General features: G+C 32.4%; 1 protein-coding gene across 1 annotated transcript in view; it reads right to left on the bottom strand.

Moving 5' to 3' along the window:
- The window catches only part of BCHE (butyrylcholinesterase), an 88907-nt gene extending 67839 nt beyond the window's left edge, over window positions 1-21068 (bottom strand). The window contains exons 1-2 of the mRNA XM_067737225.1: window positions 20913-21068; window positions 13313-14837 (exon numbers count right to left, since the gene is read on the bottom strand). Of these exons, the coding sequence (XP_067593326.1) occupies window positions 13313-14829 (1517 nt within the window). The 5' untranslated portion in view covers window positions 14830-14837; window positions 20913-21068. The remainder of the gene's footprint in view (window positions 1-13312; window positions 14838-20912) is intronic.
- Between the last annotated feature and the right edge of the window lie 765 nt (window positions 21069-21833).

The following is a 21833-nucleotide window of genomic DNA, read 5'->3' on the forward strand; positions in this document are numbered from 1 at the left end:
CAGTAGCCTCCTAGCTCCTTTCTCAGATTCACTCTTATTTACCTACCAGTCAGAGAGATGAGATGCTTATAAAGTTTGAGTCAAATTATGCTACTCGATTGCCCCAAATGTTCCACGGCTTACTGTTTCACTCAGAGTAGATTCCAGAAAACATATCTAAGCTCCAAATCTTATATAGCTTGACCCTCTGTGCTTCTCTGACTTTGCCTTTTACCACTTACCCCTCACATACACTCGCTGTCTTGCTGTTCCTGCAAAATCCTAAATATTTCAGTCTTAGGGCACGTCCTTGCTGCTTTCTCTCCTGAGAAAACTTTTTCCCAAGATATCGACACATTTTTCTCTGAATATCCACATAATTAACTCTGTCATTTTGCTCTAATATAACTCTGTGAGAGGCTTTTCATGGCAACCCTACAAATAGTGTCACATTCCACTCATTTCAGGCTCTATGTCCCTAAATATGCTTAATATTTTTTCAGAGCTCTGATCACTATAAGACATATTATACATTTGTTTATTGTCTTTTTCCATCTATAAATTGTAAGGCCCCTGAAGGTAGAAACTTTCTCCGGGATTTTTATTTTCCCCTCCAACATTTTCGTTTTCATTTTTTTTTCTTTCTTTCCCTTGGTATATTTTGATTACTACTGTATTCACATCACCTAAGTAATACTTGGTGCATACAGGCTTTCAAATATATTTGTTGAGTGACTAAATGGAAGAATGAATAAACAAATCATCATATTCCATGACCCATCTAAAGAAACATTATTAATTTGTGATTAGCAAGTGCTTTATAAAAGATGTGAATTTTAATTACAATGAGCTTCATAAAATGTGTAATTTTTCCTATTTCCAGAAACATTATCAAACCAGCATGAGCCTGATTGGCATTGTGACTTTTAAGAAAAACATAAATTCTAACACTTGGGATATCATTGGGTTATTATTTGGTTTATAATGGTTTATCAGATAAAATATATTTTGTAATTAAAAATTCTAGTCATAAAAATATTATTTATATATCAATCCTTAGAGAATGATACACCAAAAGTAATTCAATTTAATTTGTAAGATAAAGATTCATTTGCTTTTACATAACAGAGATCTGTGGACAAGTGAATATTAACATTTCATGTATAATAAATCAATAGATTATCCCATCAGGTTAATAGTACCTATCATGCTAATATGAAGATGTCCAGGAGAGATATTAACATACAGAAAAGTTAAAAGAGTGGAATTATGCTTTTTAGCTCTGATCTTGAGTGTTATTGACTGGGAAGGAAAATTGGAGCAAAAACAATTTCTTGGAACTTAATATAACCAACCACATTTTAATCATATCTGATTATGGAACAGTCAGAAAAATATAGTATTTTAAACAGAAAAATATTTAAAGTCACATTTTGGTTACTGCATTTTGTTATTTTGAGGTTATTATTTTGTATCTGACAAGTCTTTTGAAGTATTGCGTTTATGTGTACATTCCTGAAAATTTGATGCTGACTTTTAAAATATAATTGATAATTAATTCTAATTTCAGATTGAACTTAAGATTTACAAGTAGACTGGATGTTATAATTTTTCCAAATACAGAAAAAACTTTGGGCAAACATAGAGAACAAATCACATTAAGCTATTTCCAAGTAAACTGATCCTATAAATATGATTTTCTATGTTTGAATGAGCTCTCTTATATCCCCAAAACATTAGTTTTCCCCTACTTCACTATGAAGAGTATTTCAAAACACTTAGTCAAATATATTTTAGTATAGCTATCTTTATAGAGGTAGTAGCCTTTTGGGGAATCTGGTTTCTCCCATTCCACTGTCACTGATGGTAAAATATTGCTGCACTCTAATATGGTTTTGCAAATAACCTTATGTACATTTTAAATTGTCCTGTAACATAATTCTTTTTTTTATATAAGTTACACTAATGCATATGTATATTTTTTCACTTACATTTATATTCTATTTGTTAAACTAAGGTATTTTACAGGAACACTGCAGCCAACTTTTATTTTATTCCTTACTAAATCCTCACCTAATTCCTAAGGGGGAAAAAAGAATTTGAAGTGATAGAACATTGATGTATTGGTGCAGTCATGATAACAATAAAATAAATCCCAGGGGATTTGAACCCTAACCCTTTTGTGAAGTCATCAAAATGTTCCAGTTAGGTTAATTATGATAATGTACCACAAATAATTATAGAATCAGAGAGTAAGGACTTTTTCCCTCTCTCTGGAAACCACTTGAACTATTATCTGTCAAAAAATCTAATTATAAGCCTGATAATAATTGGACTAGATGGCCAGATGACAGTCTTTCACAAACTTAAATTTGTCTCTGTATGTCACGATGTCTAATTTTAGTCTATGCTCTGCCCTTACCTCTATAACATTAACCAGGCAGGTATCAGCATGCTAACATGTTAAAATTATAAGTTTGCAACCAAATGCATTTCCTAAGCATATTTAATGACTGCTTTCATAATAATTCATGGTGAAGACAGCCTGGAGAATGGATAATAGAAGGAAATGAAAGTTAATCGCCTTGAGTCATAGCTAATCTTTGTTCTTCCCCTATTAGCTCCAATTCACTTTTCTTCTATGGACCACACTCTTCTCATCAGAAAATGTTAAATAGTGTCATCATTTCAGCAAATTTTCATTCTAATAATAGCATCCATATACTTCATACCTTGTCAGTATAATGGTACCGTTCACTTTAAAACTATCTTTAACTGCTACCCTTTTGGTATATTTGAGACATCTCTTATTAAAAGGTGTGTTGTAATTAAGTCCTAGAATATTTATTTTTAGTTGAAAAATATAATAAAAATAAATTCAAGTGTAATTTGAAAATTAATTTCTTGGTGAAGGGATACAAACTCTATAAAAAGAGAACAGACACATGCTAAGTTCCTATACAGAGATTTAGAATAAAGGGGTACCTGTTCTCCACTAATATTTTCTTTAACTTTTCTTCAGCTTTTCTATTACCTTTTAAAAACATAGAATGATTCCAGGAGATGAAAAGAAAAGAACACACAAAGAAAATATACTTGTTTGAAAATTAAGTGGGGTTGAAATATTATTTCAATCACTTTATTTCTTCTGTCATATATAAGTAAACACAATAGAAATATAGCTATTAAACACTAAATATTAAATAAACTTCACATTACAAATATTAGAAAATACATTATTATTAAGTTCACTCCTACTAGTAAAATGAAGTTATAGCAATACATATGAAACACCCATCCTATATATATATATGGAATATAGCAATAAAGTTCACTATTTTAGAAATCTGGCAAATCTGTAATTTCTAATTATTGCAATTATAATTAATTACACAGAAGCAGGCCTATTTTAAATTCTCCCAATTATTCAAAGTAATCTTGTGCACTAAGGAATAATGACTTAGCATTTCATTTAATGTCACTTACTTTCCAGTACAAATGTCAAGAAATGTTCATATTTATTTTTTAAAGATCAGTGAACCAGGGGACTAAAAGTTTAGTAATACATTTTTGTTCCTATTTAATAAGTTGTTCCTCACACTGTAAGGGAATAAATAATAAATAAATAAAACACACAAGGATAGCAGCAGGTATACTGATGTGAAGTTACTAAAAATACTTTGTTAAGTAACTTTTTGGTTTCATGACATCAAAATAGGACAAAATAAAAGTGCCTTGTGATATATCATTTATTTCTGGCAAAAAAGTATTAGGAAACAGTAACAAATTCAGAGCGGTTCTGAATAAATGAATTCTCACCAAAAAGACAGAAGCAAGTTAATTGCCTCAATTTTGCAGTTTACCTTTATTTGTTTGAAAACTTGATTAATGTTGAGTCAGGAAGTTAAACAATTGTACATTCTTGGGAGGAAGCCAAGTTTAATCTTAGATGAGAATAAATTGAAGTAGTTTATGCCTGGTAGGGGCAAAACTGAATTTGTTTAATGGAAAGGAGGAATGCAGTTTCCTGTCAAGGTTTATTTCAACATGTCAATAGGGTTGTATATTTATAGTCCCATTTTTCAGATAAGGAGAAACAGTAAGGAATTTTAAGTAACTTGTCTAAGGTTATATTATATACAAAGGATCTGTAGAAAGATTAACACTGGACACATTAGGGCTATCACTTATGATCGGGAAGACTGTGTAACTGCACTGTGAATAGCTCTCCTTGAGGTTGTGCCCTGGAAGAGCTCTGAAAATAGCACCCAGAGAGGACATAGCAAAGAAAAGATGCTCTGCAACAGCAGGAGGCAACTGGAGTTGTCCTGGAATAATGATCCTCTATCTGTCCTTATGCTACTAATTGTATTTTGGCTTATTTTCCTTCTTTAGCTGTTCTGTCTATCTGACAAATCAAGTTTGATTTCACCAATTTCCTGTATCCCTGAGGTAGTGCTGAAAATACATCATTAAGTGCTGGTTAATTTAATCTATTGGTCATCAAGCTATTGACTGGATGAATAATTGATGTATATATATGTTATATTGATATTTCAACAACTTCTATTATAGGATATTGGATATAATGCACATATGGACCTGTCTGCTATTTGGATATGGGTTTCATTCATTTTTAGAGATGGGATTGAGGGAAAAGCAGAAACAAGCAAAGTACGTATGGGTGGAAATTCCAGCTAGCAAAGGCATAAATGCATTGTGGCTTCTACTTTATGAGGACTCTTTAAGACTGCAACTAAAGACACTAAATTTGAATACCATTTAGTGCTTTCACAGAATAATGTTTTCTTTATTTTTGCAAGAAGTCAAATTAAAAAGGTTTTTTTTCCTAATATATTTTGGAAATTGACAAGATCTTTTAAAGTTACTGAAAAAAATGAATTTCATGGAACTGAATGAGAAATGTAAGGTTAAGATTCTCTTAAAATACAAATGGGAGAGAGGTTGGGCTTTCATCTTCATCCATGATGGAGTGATTGAAACTGGATTAACTCTGCTACCAAAAACAATTATATACTAGACCAAAAACAAACAAACCAAAACAAAAAGACAATGAGTTTCAGGAACTGGATAACAGGCAGCATAAGTCTATGATGTTTGAGAGAAGGGGAAGTTCAAGGTAAGTCCACATTTACTGTGGTTACTCACATAAGGATAAATTATTGTCCAAGATGCAGGGAGCTTGAGACTAAGCAGAGTACAGTAGGTTCACTGAGGTTAAAAGACAGAAATAAGAGTTCTAGGATACAGAAGAAACTAGAATCTGTGGGACTGGTCTCCCTGCAGATCTTTGGCTGAGTCTTGGGCTAAATATGTACAAGATGAGAGTATGAGAGGCTAAACAGAGAGAAGATGCTGCAGGGCTGAGAGCAGAAAAGAGATGGGAAAACTGGAGAGTGAATAACTATTATAATGTTGTCAACACTTTTGTTTTCATCTCACTAATACCTCATTAATACTCAGTCTAGCTGAGTGGAAAGTTATAACTTGGGAGTAAAGAGACTCAGTCTATCCCCATCCTAATATACACTTAAACCAAGTAACTGTAATACCCTCAGTGACAACAGACATTGGAGTTTAAGTCCTGCCAAGTGAGAGGGTCTATAAAATATCTTGGGCCTTTCATGGATTCACTCTAACAAAATATAAAACCAAGCCTATATACATTTGAGAAAAATTCATGTCTATACACATCCCTTAATTGAACTAGTAAAATTAAAAACAAACAAACATTATTCCATGGAAGCATACATTCTTCAGAGGAGGCTAAAATAATATAGAATTTCTACTCATATCATCCACAAAGTCTAGTACAAATTTGAAAATTTCTAGACATGCAAAGAAATAGGAAAACAGAAAATGAACCCATGAAACAGATATTGGATGAGCAAACAAAACCTTAAGGCAGCTATTGTAAGTATGTTCAAGAACTTAAAGGATAATATCTTTAAATAGAAAACAGGAAGGAACTCAGAAAAATAATGAAACTACTGGGAAAAAATAGATCTGAACACTAATGAGTGAAATAAAAAAATCATTGGGTAAGTTCAACCACAGATTGAAGAAGATAGAAGAGTCATTGAGCTTGCAGAGAAACCAACTTAAAAATGTACCTAATTTGAAAAACAGAAGCAAAACTGAAGAAAAGGCAAGAAAAGAAATGAAACTGAGTTATCTGTAGTGAGGTGGATGGACCTAGAGTCTGTCATACAGAGTGAAGTAAGTCAGAAAGAGAAAAGCAAATACCGTATGCTAACGCATATATACAGAATATAAAAAGACGGTACTGATGAACCTAGTGGCAGGGCAGGAATAAAGACACAGACATAGAGAATGGACTTGAGGACATGTAGGGGGAAGGGGAAGCTGGGACGAAGTGAGAGAGTAGCATTGACATATACACTACCAAATGCAAAATGGATGGCTAGTGGGAAGCTACTGCATAGCACAGGGAGATCAGCTGGATGTTTTGTGATGACCTAAAGAGATGGGATAGGGAGGATCGGAGGAAGGCTCAAGAGGGAGGGGATATGGGGATATATGTATGTATATGGCTGATTCACTTTGTTGTACAACAGAAACTAACACAGTATTGTGAAACAATTATACTCCAATAAAGATATATTAAAAATAAATAAATAAAATAGAAAAAAATGTATCTAATTTGAAAAACAGAAGCAAAACTGAAGAAAAGGGAACAGAACCTTAAAGACCTGTGGAACAAAATTCAATAGTCTAATGCATGTATATTTGGAGTTCTTGAAGGAGATAAGAGTGAGAATGGGGCAGAAAGAATATTTGATGGAATACTGACACAAAATTTCTCAAATGTGACATTGAAAATCACTAGGAAGAATCTTAGTAAACACCAGGCCAAAACAAAACAAAACTCCTAACCAAAGAAATCACACTTGGAAAAATCATGAACAAACTATTGAAACCAAAGATAAAAAGAAAATTTTGAAATCAACCAAAGGAAACATTTTTTTAAATTGTATACAGGGGACAATCATATGAATAAAGGCTCACTTTACATCAGAACTGAAGAGATAAGAAGAAAATGAAACACAGCTTTAAACTGATAAAAGAATAAATGATCAAATCAGAATTCTATCTTCTTAAAAAATATATCATTCAATTGAAGCAAAATAAAGGTATTTTCAGATTAAAAAAAGCTGAGGAAATTTGTAAGTAGCCAACCTGCCAATGAGAAATCCTAAAGGATGTTCTTCAGCACAAAGGGAAATGATGTCAGATAAGAGCTAGAATCCACAAGAAAGAGTAAAGAACACTGGAAAGGTATATACATGAGTAAACATAAAAGAATATTTTTTTTTCTTTTCTTTTATGAATTTATATTAATATAACTGATCATTTAAGGCAAATAAAATTTTATGAGGAATTTTATATTATACATTGTATAAACGTATGACAACAATATAAGAAAACATGGAGGACAATAAATGAAACTATACTGTTAGTTTCTTACATTTGTGAAGTAGTAAGAGTGAAAAGGAAAATAGGAAGCATGAATTGTTTAGAAAGTGGGAAATGTCAATGGCAAAGTGTTAAGTGGTTCAGTATTAACTCTAAGTAGATAGTTATAAGGTACAGAATCAATTGTTAGCATTAAGACAAATACTGGGGAAAAAATTAAAGGCAAACTAAAACATCTGTTTAAAAATAAAATCAAATAAAACATTAAAATAATGCAGAAAAAAGCTGAAAAGGAGCAATAAGAAGGATGGATTAAAAATAGTAAGGTGGTACCAGAAAACTACTAGAGCTAATCAATGAATTTGGTAAAGTTGCAGGATACAAAATTAAGGCACAGAAATCTCTTGCATTCCTATACACTAATGATGAAGAATCTGAAAGAGAAATTAAGTAAACATTCCCATTTACCATTGCAACAAAAAGAATAAAATACCTAGGAATAAGCTTACCTAGGGAGATAAAAGACCTGTATGCAGAAAATTATAAGACACTGATGAAAGAAATTAAAGATGATACCAACAGATAGAGAGATATACCATGTTCTTGGATTGGAAGAATCAATATTGTGAAAATGACTATACTACCCAAAGCAATCTACAGATTTAATGCAATCCCTATCAAATTACCAATGGCAATTTTTATGGAACTAGAACAAAATATCTTAAAATTTGTATGGAGACTCAAAAGACCTGGAATAGCCAAAGCAGTTTTGAGAAAGAGAAATGGAGCTGGAGGAATCAGACTCCCTGACTTCAGACTATACTACAAAGTTATAGTAATCAAGACAATATAGTACTGGCACAAAAACAGAAACATAGATCAATACAACAAGATAGAAAACACAGAGATAAACCCACGCACCTATGGTCAACTAATCTATGACAAAGGAGGCAAGGATATACAATGGAAAAAAGACAGTCTCTTCAATAAGTGGTGCTGGGAAAACTGGAGAGCTACATATAAAAGAATGAAATTAGAACACTCCCTAACACCATACTCAAAAATAAACTCAAAATGGATTCGAGACCTAAACGTAAGGCCAGACATTATCAAACTCTTAGAGGAAAACATAGGAAGAACACTCTTTGACATAAATCACAGCAAGGTCTTTTTTGATCCACCTCCTAAAGTAATGGAAATAAAAACCAAAATAAACAAATGGGACCTAATGAAACTTCAAAGCTTTTGCACAGCAAAGGAAACCATAAACAAGATGAAAAGACAACCCTCAGAATGGGACAAAATATTTGCAAATGAAGCAATGGACAAAGGATTAATCTCCAAAATACAGAAACAGCTCATGCAGCTCAATATTTAAAAAAAACAAACAACCTAATCCAAAAATGGGCAGAAGACCTAAACAGACATTTCTCCAAAGAAGACATACAGATTGCCAAGAAGCACATGAAAAGCTTCTCAGCATCACTAATTATTAGAGAAATGCAAATCAAAACTACAATGAGGTATCACCTCACAGCAGATAGAATGGGCATCAACAGAAAATCTACAAACAACAGATGCTGGAGAGGGTGTGGAGAAAAGGGAACCCTCTTGCACTGCTGGTGGGAATATAAATTGATACAGCCATTATGAAGAACAGTATGGAGGATCCTTAAAAATCTAATAGAATTACCATATGATCCAGCAATCCCACTACTGGGCATATACCCAGAGAAAACCATAATTCAAAAAGACACATGCATGCCAATGTTCATTGCAGCACTATTTACAATAGCCAGGTCATGGAAGCAACCTAAATGCCCATCAACAGATGAATGGATAAAGAAGATGTGGTGCATATATACAATGGAATATTACTTGGCCATAAAAAGGAACAAAATTGGGTCATTTGTTGAGACGTGGATGGATCTAGAGACTGTCATATAGAGTGAAGTAAGTCAGAAAGAGAAAAACCAATATCGTATATTAACGCATATATGTGGAACCTAGAAAAATGGTACAGATGAAACAGTTTGCAGGGCAGAAATTGAGACACAGATGTTGAGAACAAATGTATGGACACCAAGGGGGGAAAGCAGAAGGGGGTTTGGAATGGTGGTGTGATGAATTAGGCGATTGGGATTGACATGTATAGACTGATGAGTATAAAATTGATGACTAATAAGAACCTGCTGTATAAAAAAATAAATAAAATAAAATTCAAAAAAAAGTGAAAAAAATAATAGCAAAGTGGTAGATTTAAACAAAAACATATTGACAATTACATTAAATATCAAATAGGTTAATCACACCAACTGTAAGAAAGGGTTTTTTATTTGTTTGTTTTTAAATAGGTGGGTTCGAGTAAAAGGATGGAACAAAATATATTATGCAAATGTAAGCATGGGAAACTTGATGTATCTATCTTAATATTAGGCAAAGTCAACTTCAGGACAGAGACATTTCATAATGATAAAACAGTCAATTAATCAGGACTACATAATCCTAAAAGTACATGGAATTAATAGTATAGATTTAAAATATTATAAGGAAAATTAGCAGAACTAAATGGAGAAATAAATAATACCATAGTTATAGTCCAAGATGTTAATACCCTTCTCTCAGTATTTAAAACAAGTAGGCAAAAAATATTAGTAAGACTATTAGAAGACCTGAGCAACCATGAACTAATTAATTTACAGAACACACCATACCAAATAATTGAAGAACACACATTCTTTTCAAGAGCACATAAAATAATCACCCATAAGGATCATATGCTGGGTCATAAAATAATTCTAAATATATTTCAAAGGGAAAAATCTTACAGAGTATAGTCTCTTACTAGAACTGAATTCAATTAGAAATCCACAACAAGATATCTAGAAATTACCCAAATAGCTGGAAGTTAAACAATAGACTACTAAACAACCCATTGGCAAAATAAAATATCACAAAGAAAAATTCAAAATTATTTTGAACTTAATCCTAATGAGAAATACAATATATACTAAACTTACTATTTAAGGAGAAAAATTCATTAAAACATTTTATGAACCACGAATTGGAAAACTCATTTTCCTGGATGATTATTACAATGCTCAGTTCTACTTTTGTACTTTCTTGATGTGTCATTTTGGGGTTATATGGAAGTAAAATCCTGCAGTTTCCCAGTCTTGGCATTACTGACCTTTGGAATGAATAATTCACTGTTGTGGGGGGCTGTCGTGTGCATTTTAAGATGTTTAGCAGCACCCCTGGCCTCTACATTGCTAGTAGCATCCCAACTCCAGACATTGTTAAATGTCCCCGGTATGGGGAGTAGAGGGGAACCAAGGGGGAGAATCTCTCTGGGAAGAGAACATCAAACATCATGTTTGTGGTCAAATAAATATGGGTGGATTTCCAAACCTAACGCTTAAACCAACTTTGTTTCCATGAAGTTTATTTAATCATTCTAAATTTCTGTATTTATTCATAGGTATACTTTGAAAACAGATAGTGCACAGCAGGAGATTAAAATTATGTTTGCCATCAAGTCAAATCTCAACACAAATGACATGCTATTATCTGTTCAACTGTGCAAACATGGGCTCTAAAGAAACTCACCGACTGAAATGACATCTTGTTATGGCTGAACTTCTTAAAAAAGTTTAATTTTTATGGTTTATAATCTTGTTTATATGAATTTATCATTATATTTAAAATGTGTCAACCTTTATTTATTTCCCATTAAAATATGCTAATCATAGAAGGAGATTAGGATTAAACAATCTATTATTCTATTAATTGTCAAATATTCTCTTCTTTGACCTGTTGCTATCTGTGTACCATAAATATGACCTTTACCACATCTGGTTCTCAGTGTTCCCAATTGTGAAATAAGAAAATATAAATTTCTTGATGATTTAAACATGCAAAGTATGAAGTCCTTTAAAAATTTATAGGCATCAATAATTTGAAGAAATATTGATATTTCCCTTAAATTCCCTTAATATTCCCCTTAAGTTATTTATAATCTCTAGAATTGCCAGAAAGAATTAAAAGTATATTCAGATGATTTAATACGGATAGAACCTTGAGGGAGAGAACAGAATGAAATATACATAATTCTAATGCAGCTCTAGAAATAAGATGATCCTTCTTAAGCAGAAATTTAGACTGATGTTGAGAAGGTGTAAGATATTGCACAGCTACAGATAATATAATAACAGATAATATAATAGCCTACATATCTTGAAAAAGAAATTTTTTACCCATACTAGCTTTTACCTGCTTTCATTGAATAATTAACCAAATATTTGTAAAGTGTGACATATACTAATGTCAGTACTTTAATGAGTATCCAATAAAACCACAGGTTCTCTTTCAAGAAGTTAGTTCTTAGTCTAGTTTAGGAGGTTCAGAATACAATGAAAGATAGGATTTAGACACGTGACAGTCAGTGGCTTCTGTAAGAGTGAAAAAGAAGTCTGAAGGAACTACAACTCTAGGAATTAAATATACATTGTATGAAACATGTAGTCAGTCAAAACTTTAACAAAATAGTAGGACTTGTGTCATTAAAAAGGAGAGAGGTAAATGTTCTAAGCAGGGCACATAGCAAGAACAAGGCTCTAAGGTGTAGTTAAGCTTGAAATCTTTGGTATTCATGAGGTAATTCATCTACCAAGCAACAAGGTGTTGGGGAGTACGGGTTGCAACAAGATTATAGAAGCCTCTTAATGCCACATGGAAGAGTTTTAGTTTTATACACAGTAAATAAGTATCAAAAATTTTGAGATGAATTATATCATACAAGTACTTTGTAGAGAGATACATACAGTAACATGGAGTACAATGAATTCCAAATGGAGGATGGAGAAGAAAACCAGAAAGCAAAATCATTCTCAACATTCTTTTCAATTGTAAAACACAGGATGACAAATTGGATTAATGCATCAATCAGATTATGAGTTTCTGTAAGCACTTTTCAAAAAAAGCGATGCCCAAATTTCTATTCTTTTATTATTCTCATTGATACAAATTATTCCAATGTATAAAATTCAATTTGGGGTTACAAACAGTAAAAAAAAAAAAAAAACTTATTTTTTACACACACAAAATATTAAAAAAATAGAATATATATTAAAAGAGATTATTTTCCTCTGATTATTGAAGACATACTATCACAATATTTATAAAATACAAGGGAAAATATGTTCTTTTGTAACATCTCTGATTATGTAATGTCATCCATATGACTACTCAAGTGTAAAACAGCTTAGCTGAACAAGATGTAGCTTGTTGTAGCTCTCGCTCAACACAGGTTACCTAAAAGCTCTGAACAAACATATTAGGGAATAAAAAACGTTGATAAAATGGCAAATTCTGTATTTTGAATAATCTGAGGGACAACCCTATCACCATCTTGCCCTTTGATTTTCCTGAGCAGGGATGTATTTCTTTGTGTATCAGGTAACAATGTACTAGTGCTTAAGAGCATGAGAAAAAGAGAGAGATTCCTAATCTTTCTTAAACCTGTGAACACTATAAACTTTCAGGCTTAATAACATGTCACAGTAATTTTAGTTCTCAAGGTAAACATCTATTTCCGTACAAACTTTGGTGAACATTGTTAAAGTACTTTGAAGTACTTTGGAAATGAAATCAGAAAATATTTTTCATAAAAGTTCTTTGATTATTTCTCTTAAGCACTCTGATGCAAGGAACTGAAATGCAGTACATAATAAAAAACAAAACCAGCTTAAGGCATGAAGAGAATAAATAATCAAAATGTTTCTGTACCTTTAATGAAGTCTACACTGGAGACCAAGAAAAGTTAAGCAAAACAAAACAAAGCCAAACAAGAACAACTACAAAAATTGGCACTTACCCATATTTTGCAAAATTTGCCCAGCGTTTCATAATGGATCTACTCAAAATTTCCTCAGCTTTTGTGTAATTAACTCTTCTTTCCAGAGGTAAACCGAAGACAAATTCAATCTCATAACCATGCATCACTCCCATCCATTCTGGCCAAGGGAGTTTGGAGGATCGGTGTTCAAAATAGTAGAAAAAGGCATTGTTTCCCATATCTGAGAACTTTTTGGTGAACTCCAAGGCAGGGCATATGATGTTATAATCCCCAACAACATCATCCAAGGCCTCACGGTAGTTTTCGGCTCTCTGATCATCTAACCAGTCCATGTAGTGGAAAAGGATCGATTCCTTTCCAAATTCACTCAATCCCGGAAAAAATATTTTTAAACCTTCTTGAAATTCTTTTCTAGTTATAATACTATTGTTATCTTTGCTGAAACCAGGAGCACCGTATACTAAAAATGCTGTCCCTTCATCTTTGTTAACACCCACCAAGATCTGGGTTTTTTTGAACTGTCCAAGTTGGAGTAGTGTGTCTGGCATGTCAGTGAGAAAATCACCATCCACAGTTGGACCAAAGTTTACTGACAAGAGCGTACCATAAGGGACAACAAATACTTCATTCAGAAGAATTTCCTGGGGATCTTTATTTCGAAGACATTTGATTATCTCAGTCTCATTTTCTCTAGAGCAACCAATAAATTTAGCTAAAGTTAATGTTCTGTTCCTAGCTTCATAAAGAGATGTCACTACCCAAGGGGAATTAGAGGATCCACTTTGCAGAATGGCTCTGGTAAACAATGGGTGGCTTCTAGGAGAAAGTAAATGAAGGCTAACTGAAGCTGCTCCTGCACTTTCTCCAAAAAGAGTTACACTCTTAGGATTTCCACCAAAGGCTGCTATATTTTTTTGGACCCACTGAAGGGCCATCTGTTGATCAAATAAGCCCGTGTTTCCTGGCGCCTCAGGATTTCCCGGTAAAGCTAAGAATCCTAGGGCACCCACCCTATAGTTCATTGAAACCACAATAACTCTTTCAGTCCGTGCCAGAAACTTGCCATCATAAACATGCAAAGATGATGTCCCAGTCTGAAAACCACCACCATAGATCCATATCATTACAGTAGCATTTTTTGGTTTAGGTGCTGGAATCCACACATTCAGATATAAACAGTCTTCACTGAGGTCAGTGTTTGGGTTCCACATCTCTGATCCAAGGAAGCCTGGGAAACTTTGATCTGTGTTCTGATAGCAAGAATTTGCATATTTTGTGGCATTCCAAATATTGGGCCACTTGGTCAAGGACTGTGGCTTTTTGAATCGAAGTCTACCAAGAGGTGGCTGTGCATAGGGGATTCCAAGAAAGGCTGTTACTGTGCCACCAAGAACTGGCAAGTTCATCCCTCTGACTTTTCCATTCTTGGTGGTAATTATGACGTCTTCTTCAGTGTGTGACTTCCCAAAGAGCACCCAGAGCAGAAGAAACCGCAAGAGAAATCTGATGTATATGATGGTACCCTTGCTCTGCATATTGGTTTCTGCAAGAGAGATAAGTGGGAAGTTTTAACAGCCTCATGCATCTAGTATTATATTTTATTGATGATAATTAACTAAAATTTAGTAGTTCTTATCAATCCTATAAATTATGAAAACTAATAAATCTATTACTGCTATAAAGACATAAAAAAACATAGAAAACGGTTGGAGTTATTTCAGTTTTCAATTGAGAAATAAATGAATGAAATGGAAAAGGAGAAATTAGTTCAATTTGGAAAGATTCATTTTCAAACCTCTGTAAGAAAGATGTCATTTTTTAAGGAGGAAATTTGTCCAAGACATTAGTGTATATATATATATATATATATATATATATATATATATATATATATATATATATATATATATATATATATATACTTCTTTACCATACACAGCACCACCAAAGGTGGTATTAAATGGTAGTCTACTTAATGATAGATATAATAGATTAAATTTCTACCATAGTTAGAAGAGGAAATACAAGCTTATATATTCTCTGAAATATATACAATTCTAATCATGGCTGGCTGGCTCTTGACAGTAGGTTAAGAACCTTTAAGGATCCTCAGACTTCTATTACTGCCTTTTTCTGTTTGCATGGTCCCGTCTGTGGTCCTTTTTGCCTAGTGTTTTCTTCCTCTGTATAATTGTACCCTGTGGTCAGAAGAGAATTTGGACAAGCAATTCACAGAATGTGAAGTAACAAAAAAAATACAGTAGTTGCCATTTTTCCTACAAATTGTGAAAACTAACAAATCTGCTACCACTATAAAGGCCTACGGGAAAAACTGGAAAGGGAAGACTGGATATATACCAATTCCTCTGAAACTGAATAACCACGAAGGGCTTTTCTATCTGAATTATATTGTCAATGGAGATAACATTAGATGTGGGAGAAGAAACTGACTTAGAAGAAATTTTACACTCAGGGATTACTCAACGTATGCCTGTTAATTTGTTAATTGATTAAAGCATGTGCAACTAGGGAGGTTAAATGTGTTAGCATGGTTAGATTTACTTGTATTTTGATAGTGGACACGATGAGTGAAATAAGAGGATTAAACTGAGAAATTACTGGGAAAAGTGGGAGAAGCAAAAGTAATCTTTGAGACCTATAAAATCATAACTATTTGGCATTTTATTAAATAATACTTATTAATGATATGAAGAGAACATTTGGGGAAATCAAATTTTCATTAAAAATTCATAATGCATACTTGAGTTTCTTTTAAATAAAAAAAAATTTAAATCAGATTCTGAAACTCCAAGTGGCAAAGAGGGACAGAAAAATGTAATGCAGATATCATTTGAAAGAACTAACATCTTTATATAACTGAAAGAAGAAAGAAAATCTGATTAAAACTGTCAAATACAAACACTGATTCTCATCCACATAACAATAGCAAAGGCCCATACATGTACAAAATATTTTTATTATGTTTTGATAGTGTAATAATAAGTCCAACCTATATGTCCAAGAAGCTAATCCTGTGAGCACTGAGAATTTGTAATAGTCTTTTTATTCTACTTTTTAAATTACATTGTCTTGGAAGGCAGAGATTAAGACACTATCTATGGTAATAAGTGTCTCAGATCTATGACCCTCACTGTAATCAGCCTCATTCACCACTGCTCATAGGACAGCTAGTGATCAACAAGTATTTTTTGATCCCCCAAAATATCTGAATAAACTAGTCCATTGTGTATACTATTTTGTTCAGTGTCTAGTATTTATAGATATATCTCCATCTATACCTCTATCTCTGCCTCTATTTCTGCCTCTATCTTTTTCTGTTTATGGCTGTGTCTATATCTATATATTTATATCTAATTCTACTGATGTCCATATGTTTATGCATATATACATATATATTTATACATAATGATTGTTATAAGGTTTAAAAAAATCAAGCCATGAGATCAATTTTTATGCTTTCAATGTTGATACAGCTGAATTTGTGCTAATACCAATAAATATATATTATTGAAGTATACAATATTTTAACACTATGTATATACTATTATAAAAATTTAGCTTTATTATAATCATAACAAAATGCAATTTATCTTCTAAAAATAATAAGTAAATAAAATGTCATAATAATGTAAAGTTTCCTGTAAAATTGACACTTACTAATAAAATTTTATATTTCTGAGAGTTAGGAGTTTTAGAGACACTGCTACCACATACCACAGTTGTGTGGTTTTTTTTCTTCCTTCTGCTAATTCCTAAGACATTTCTTTTAAATAAATGGAGGAGAGCATTTGGAAGAAAGCAAAGTGCTGTGATAGATTTTTTTTTTTTTTTTCATTTTTAAAATCTTGCTTTAGAAAGGAAAAGGAATTAAGATACAAAGCTGGTTTATTCTAAGCTGCATTTCAACAGATAAATTGCAGCATCTTTGGTTGGACTCATTCCTGCCTTTGGCCTAGCTCAATCAATGTCTTCTGAGTCTAATAAAGACAATCATTTTTTTTTTTTGGTTTTATATAAATCTTTTTTTGTCTTTTAAACCATAAAACAAATCCTAATAATTTTTGCTTTCTGACAATTTTCAAATTTTCATTCTATTGTTTATTAATTTTATTGCATAGCAAAGATAAAATTACTACCAAAATTTTGGTTTTGTATGTAATTAATAAATATAATAATTTTCATTGCATGTGTTATGAAAGGCTGCTATAACATCTAAAAGGTTGTACTATCATCCCCATGTCATTTAGTTTGATTTATACTACTACTTTTGTGTGTGTGTGTATGCGGTACACGGGCCTCTCACTGTTGTGGCCTCTCCCGTTGCGGAGCAACAGGCTCCGGACGCGCAGGCTCAGCAGCCATGGCTCACAGGCCCAGCCGCTCCTTGGCATGTGTAATCCTCCCGGACCGGGGCACGAACCTGTGTCCCCGGCATCGGCAGGCGGACTCTCAACCACTGCGCCACCAGGGAAGCCCTATACTACTACTTCTTGTATGTTTTTATTTATATTTTGTGCTGAGTAGAACTTAATGTTATATAATATGATTTATATGAATAATAATCTTGCTTTTTCAATAATGATATCTGTGAGTCATCATCTTGATATTAGTAATACAAGTACTTACACCTTGTAATTGTAAATAATGTAATTAGTAACATTCACAAAATCATTGTAAGCCTTTGTTTATTGCAAGAATGGCAATATAATTCCAATTCACTTTCATGGTACCTGTTGTAGCGTATTATACACCATATTATTAAATATAGGTTTTAATAGGAAAATATGCTTATGTTCACATACTCATTGTTAGCATAGGCTAGTTTTTTTTTTTTATATTTAGCTGCAGTACTTTATTTAAGTAAGCATTATTTTGTTCTTTTCATAACCTGTTATTCTCTAGTCTCACATGTTGCACTGTGGTTTTACCATTAAGAGATGTTTATGTTTTTAATATATGCTATCACATGATTAAACAATCAAAAGAGAGACAAATAAAGGAGACTAAGAAATGTTATTACTCTATATCTCTAAGTCTTTACTAATAATTAAAATATTCAATAAAATTTCATTTATTTCCTCCTATACTTTCTGGTGCAAATTGACTACTGGCACATTAAATAATTTAAACTCTGAGAACACATAACATGTTTATCATAAAGAACGGGGTAAAGTTTTATACCAAGGACAACTAAATATCTGAATTTAGATCAATTAACTTATTGTAATAATCTTTAATATTTGATTAAAGGAAGGAGGTTTTGTTTGGAATTGCAAAAGAGAATGGATGGGAGTGGGAAGAGAGAAAAACCTGAAAGACAATTGATACTATAGTGTTCCAAGTTTATCAAATGCTCCAGGATATCAAAATCTACTGGCAATTTTGGGAAAATATTCTAAACTTAAAAAAAATTTTTTTAATTAAAAAAAGGTAAAAAATAATTTCCTTCTTTTTGCATTCTTAATTCAATTTTGAAAGTATCAAAATTCCTTGACTGATTTCTAAAATATATAAGGTTATGCTATATAATATGGATGCAATCAAATTATTGATATGAAGAGTTATTTATTTGCCATATATTTGCCATAATTGGATATCAACCAAATTTTCAAAATAATTGGCCAGTCAAGGACTTTTTAAATGATGGTCATGCAAAAATTGATAATAGTTTCTCTGAATGTAATTTTCCTGTCTTTTAAAAAGTTTCATTAGAATATATATTTCTCTATAAAAATAGACTGTTAAAATGGTGTGGAAAGAGCCATCTAGAAAATATGATCTAGAACAAGTGCCACTAAAATGTATTTAGTTCAGTTAAAACAACTGAGCCTTTATACCAAACCTAAAGAGCTTGTTTTGTTGTAGGCTAAGTGAAGTGGGGAACTGAGGAAGTCTGTTTATAAATAGACTATACCACTGTCTTTCAGGAATCCTTCAGATACCCTGTAGGCTCTAAAAGGATGTGTATACATAGAAGACACTATATTAGGTATGAGAAACAGATCTGTAACTGTCCTCAATCAGGAAGAACATCCACAAACTTTTCATTGTGTGAACAATTTGAACATTTAAAATTAGAGAGATATCTTGGGTCTTCTTTGAAAGTTCAATCTGTTCTTAGGTTAACATCTATCCAATTATAATTTTCCAATGTTTGAAACAGTTTAGTTTTGATAAGAATGAGGAGATTTTGGCATGAAAGCATTAAAATGAAGACAGCATACAATTTAAGTATATATTATTAATTGTTACCAAGAAATAAATCAAAGCACAAACTAAATTTGTAACTAAGATATCATTTGCTAAGACATTATTAGCTTATTATTATTAGCTTATATATTATTATTATATTATATTATTAGCTTATATTCTAAAAACTGAAATGTGGAGTAGATCCCAAATATTTTCTTACAATTAAAGAAGCAGGACATTAAAAACGAACAACAACAACAGGTCTAGGAGAATAAAACAGAACTTTGCAAATCCAATTAGAAATTTAATTTGCTTCCAAAAGGTCACGTTATTTCAAATACACAGAGAATTTTAAACATGTCATTTAAAGTAAAAGTCACTCTTTAAAAGCTCATGCTTATCCTTAAACAAAGTAACTATTTATATAAGTGAAACGTAATATTTATCATAGATATGAGATAGCTTATATTATGGAAGCATTACACAGCCTAGTGACAGTAACTCCTAATTGAGTTTATTATCATGCAATATCTTCATAAAAATTTGGAAGAGATAACTTTAATTTTTTTAATTACAAATAGAAATCATAAATAATGAAATAATTTTGCTCACATTTCAGTTTACTTTTAATCATTCATATATTTTATACTCAATGCTTAATCCTCTGGTTAAACAAGAACTGATATCAAAATAAAGGTAGAGTTACAAAATCACAGGATGAGCAGAAAGTCTATATTTGCTTATTATTTCCATAATAATAAAATAATAGCAATTGTAAAATATTTTGCTATAAACACACATATTAAAAGAAAGAGAACAAACAGGGCAAATGGGACAAAAGTTTGTAAATCAAACTGGGAAATAGCTTTTTCCTTTTAGAGAAAAGAAACTTAGACTTTTCCTTTGCCAATTGATATTGTTAAAGTTTCAGATGGCAAAATGTTAAGTACCCTGTAGAGCCAGACAATTCAAACCACTTTAGAAAAAGAAAAAACTAGAGAGTAATACTGGTCAAAAAACACTTCTGTTACTCTTTTAAGGAAAAAATCACTAAACAGTGCATTTAAGGGTAAAACACAGCATAAAGTGTTTTCCCTTTGAGGGTGCATTAGGAACATATATTACAGTGATTCCACAAGTGCTACGGTCCTTTATACAAAGTTGAATAAATTCATTATTTCCTTAGCAGTTACATGGCCACAGTCTGCGTTCCCTGAATAATCAATCGGAAGATTTGATGCATGTGGCTGCTCCCTTACTTTATCTGTCCCATTTGCAATGACTGTCTCCCACAGAGCACCAAAGGGGCACAGCAAACACGTGAAGGGATCACGTTCCTCCCACAGAACAAGCTTCACAGTAACTTGCATCTCTAACAGGAAGATGTAAATTCAGAGCAACTTACCCGACTCACTGCAACGAAGATGATAAAGTTTGCAAGGAATTGGAAATCATATAATACTTCAGGGAAATGCAGTAAGCAGCTTCTGCTCCAGCCTGTAAATTGGACTGCACTGACATTACAATCAACTGTTACTGACAAAGCTCGCGAGAGTTGGCAGCGGCAACTTGATCTAGAGGCAGCCAATCTTTACTTTCTGACATCTGTTCAGAGGCTAATTGTATGAATGCAATAGTGATTCATTTACAGAGGTATTACCGGAGTCATGCTTTACGATTGCAGGCACTCATCTAACAGTGAAGAAAAAAAAGACACAGAGCTTCATTAACAGACGCTGAAATTGAACAGCAACTACACAGGTTATTTTTGTTTGTTTTCTTAAACACTACCAGAACTTTTAAGATTTTTTTTCTCCTTTAAGGAATATACATTTTTCTTATGCTTGTTTTGATTTAAAGATATACATGTTGCTTTAAAGAAATGCTGTTATTGAAATCTTTGTACCTTCAATCCGTGGCAATCATGAAGCTATAAAGGACTGTAAAAGATTAAATAGGAAACTAATTACTCTGTAGATAAAGCTATGAAAATCAAAAGACTAGTTATATAAATGAATTAATGTCTCTGATATGTACGTCCTTCCAGCTCCCACACCCCAACACTCATTTAAGTCATGCAGATCTCAGCGTTCGTAATTTCCTAATCGGGGACCCTGCAAGCAGTCAAGTGTAACGAGAAGCCCCAGATTTTCTGGTTGAGACAAGGAAAATAAAATGCAATAAACAATCAGCACTAAACTTTATAGAAAAACACATTTGTCAGCGGAAAGGATGTACTTATGTCTTTCAACCTTATCTTCTTTGACTTAGATATTTGGGAAAATGAAAAGACAAAATACAAAAAAAACTTATAAACTGCTTAATG

This window comes from Pseudorca crassidens, chromosome 5 (assembly GCF_039906515.1).
Source record: "Pseudorca crassidens isolate mPseCra1 chromosome 5, mPseCra1.hap1, whole genome shotgun sequence".
Lineage (NCBI taxonomy): Eukaryota > Metazoa > Chordata > Mammalia > Artiodactyla > Delphinidae > Pseudorca > Pseudorca crassidens.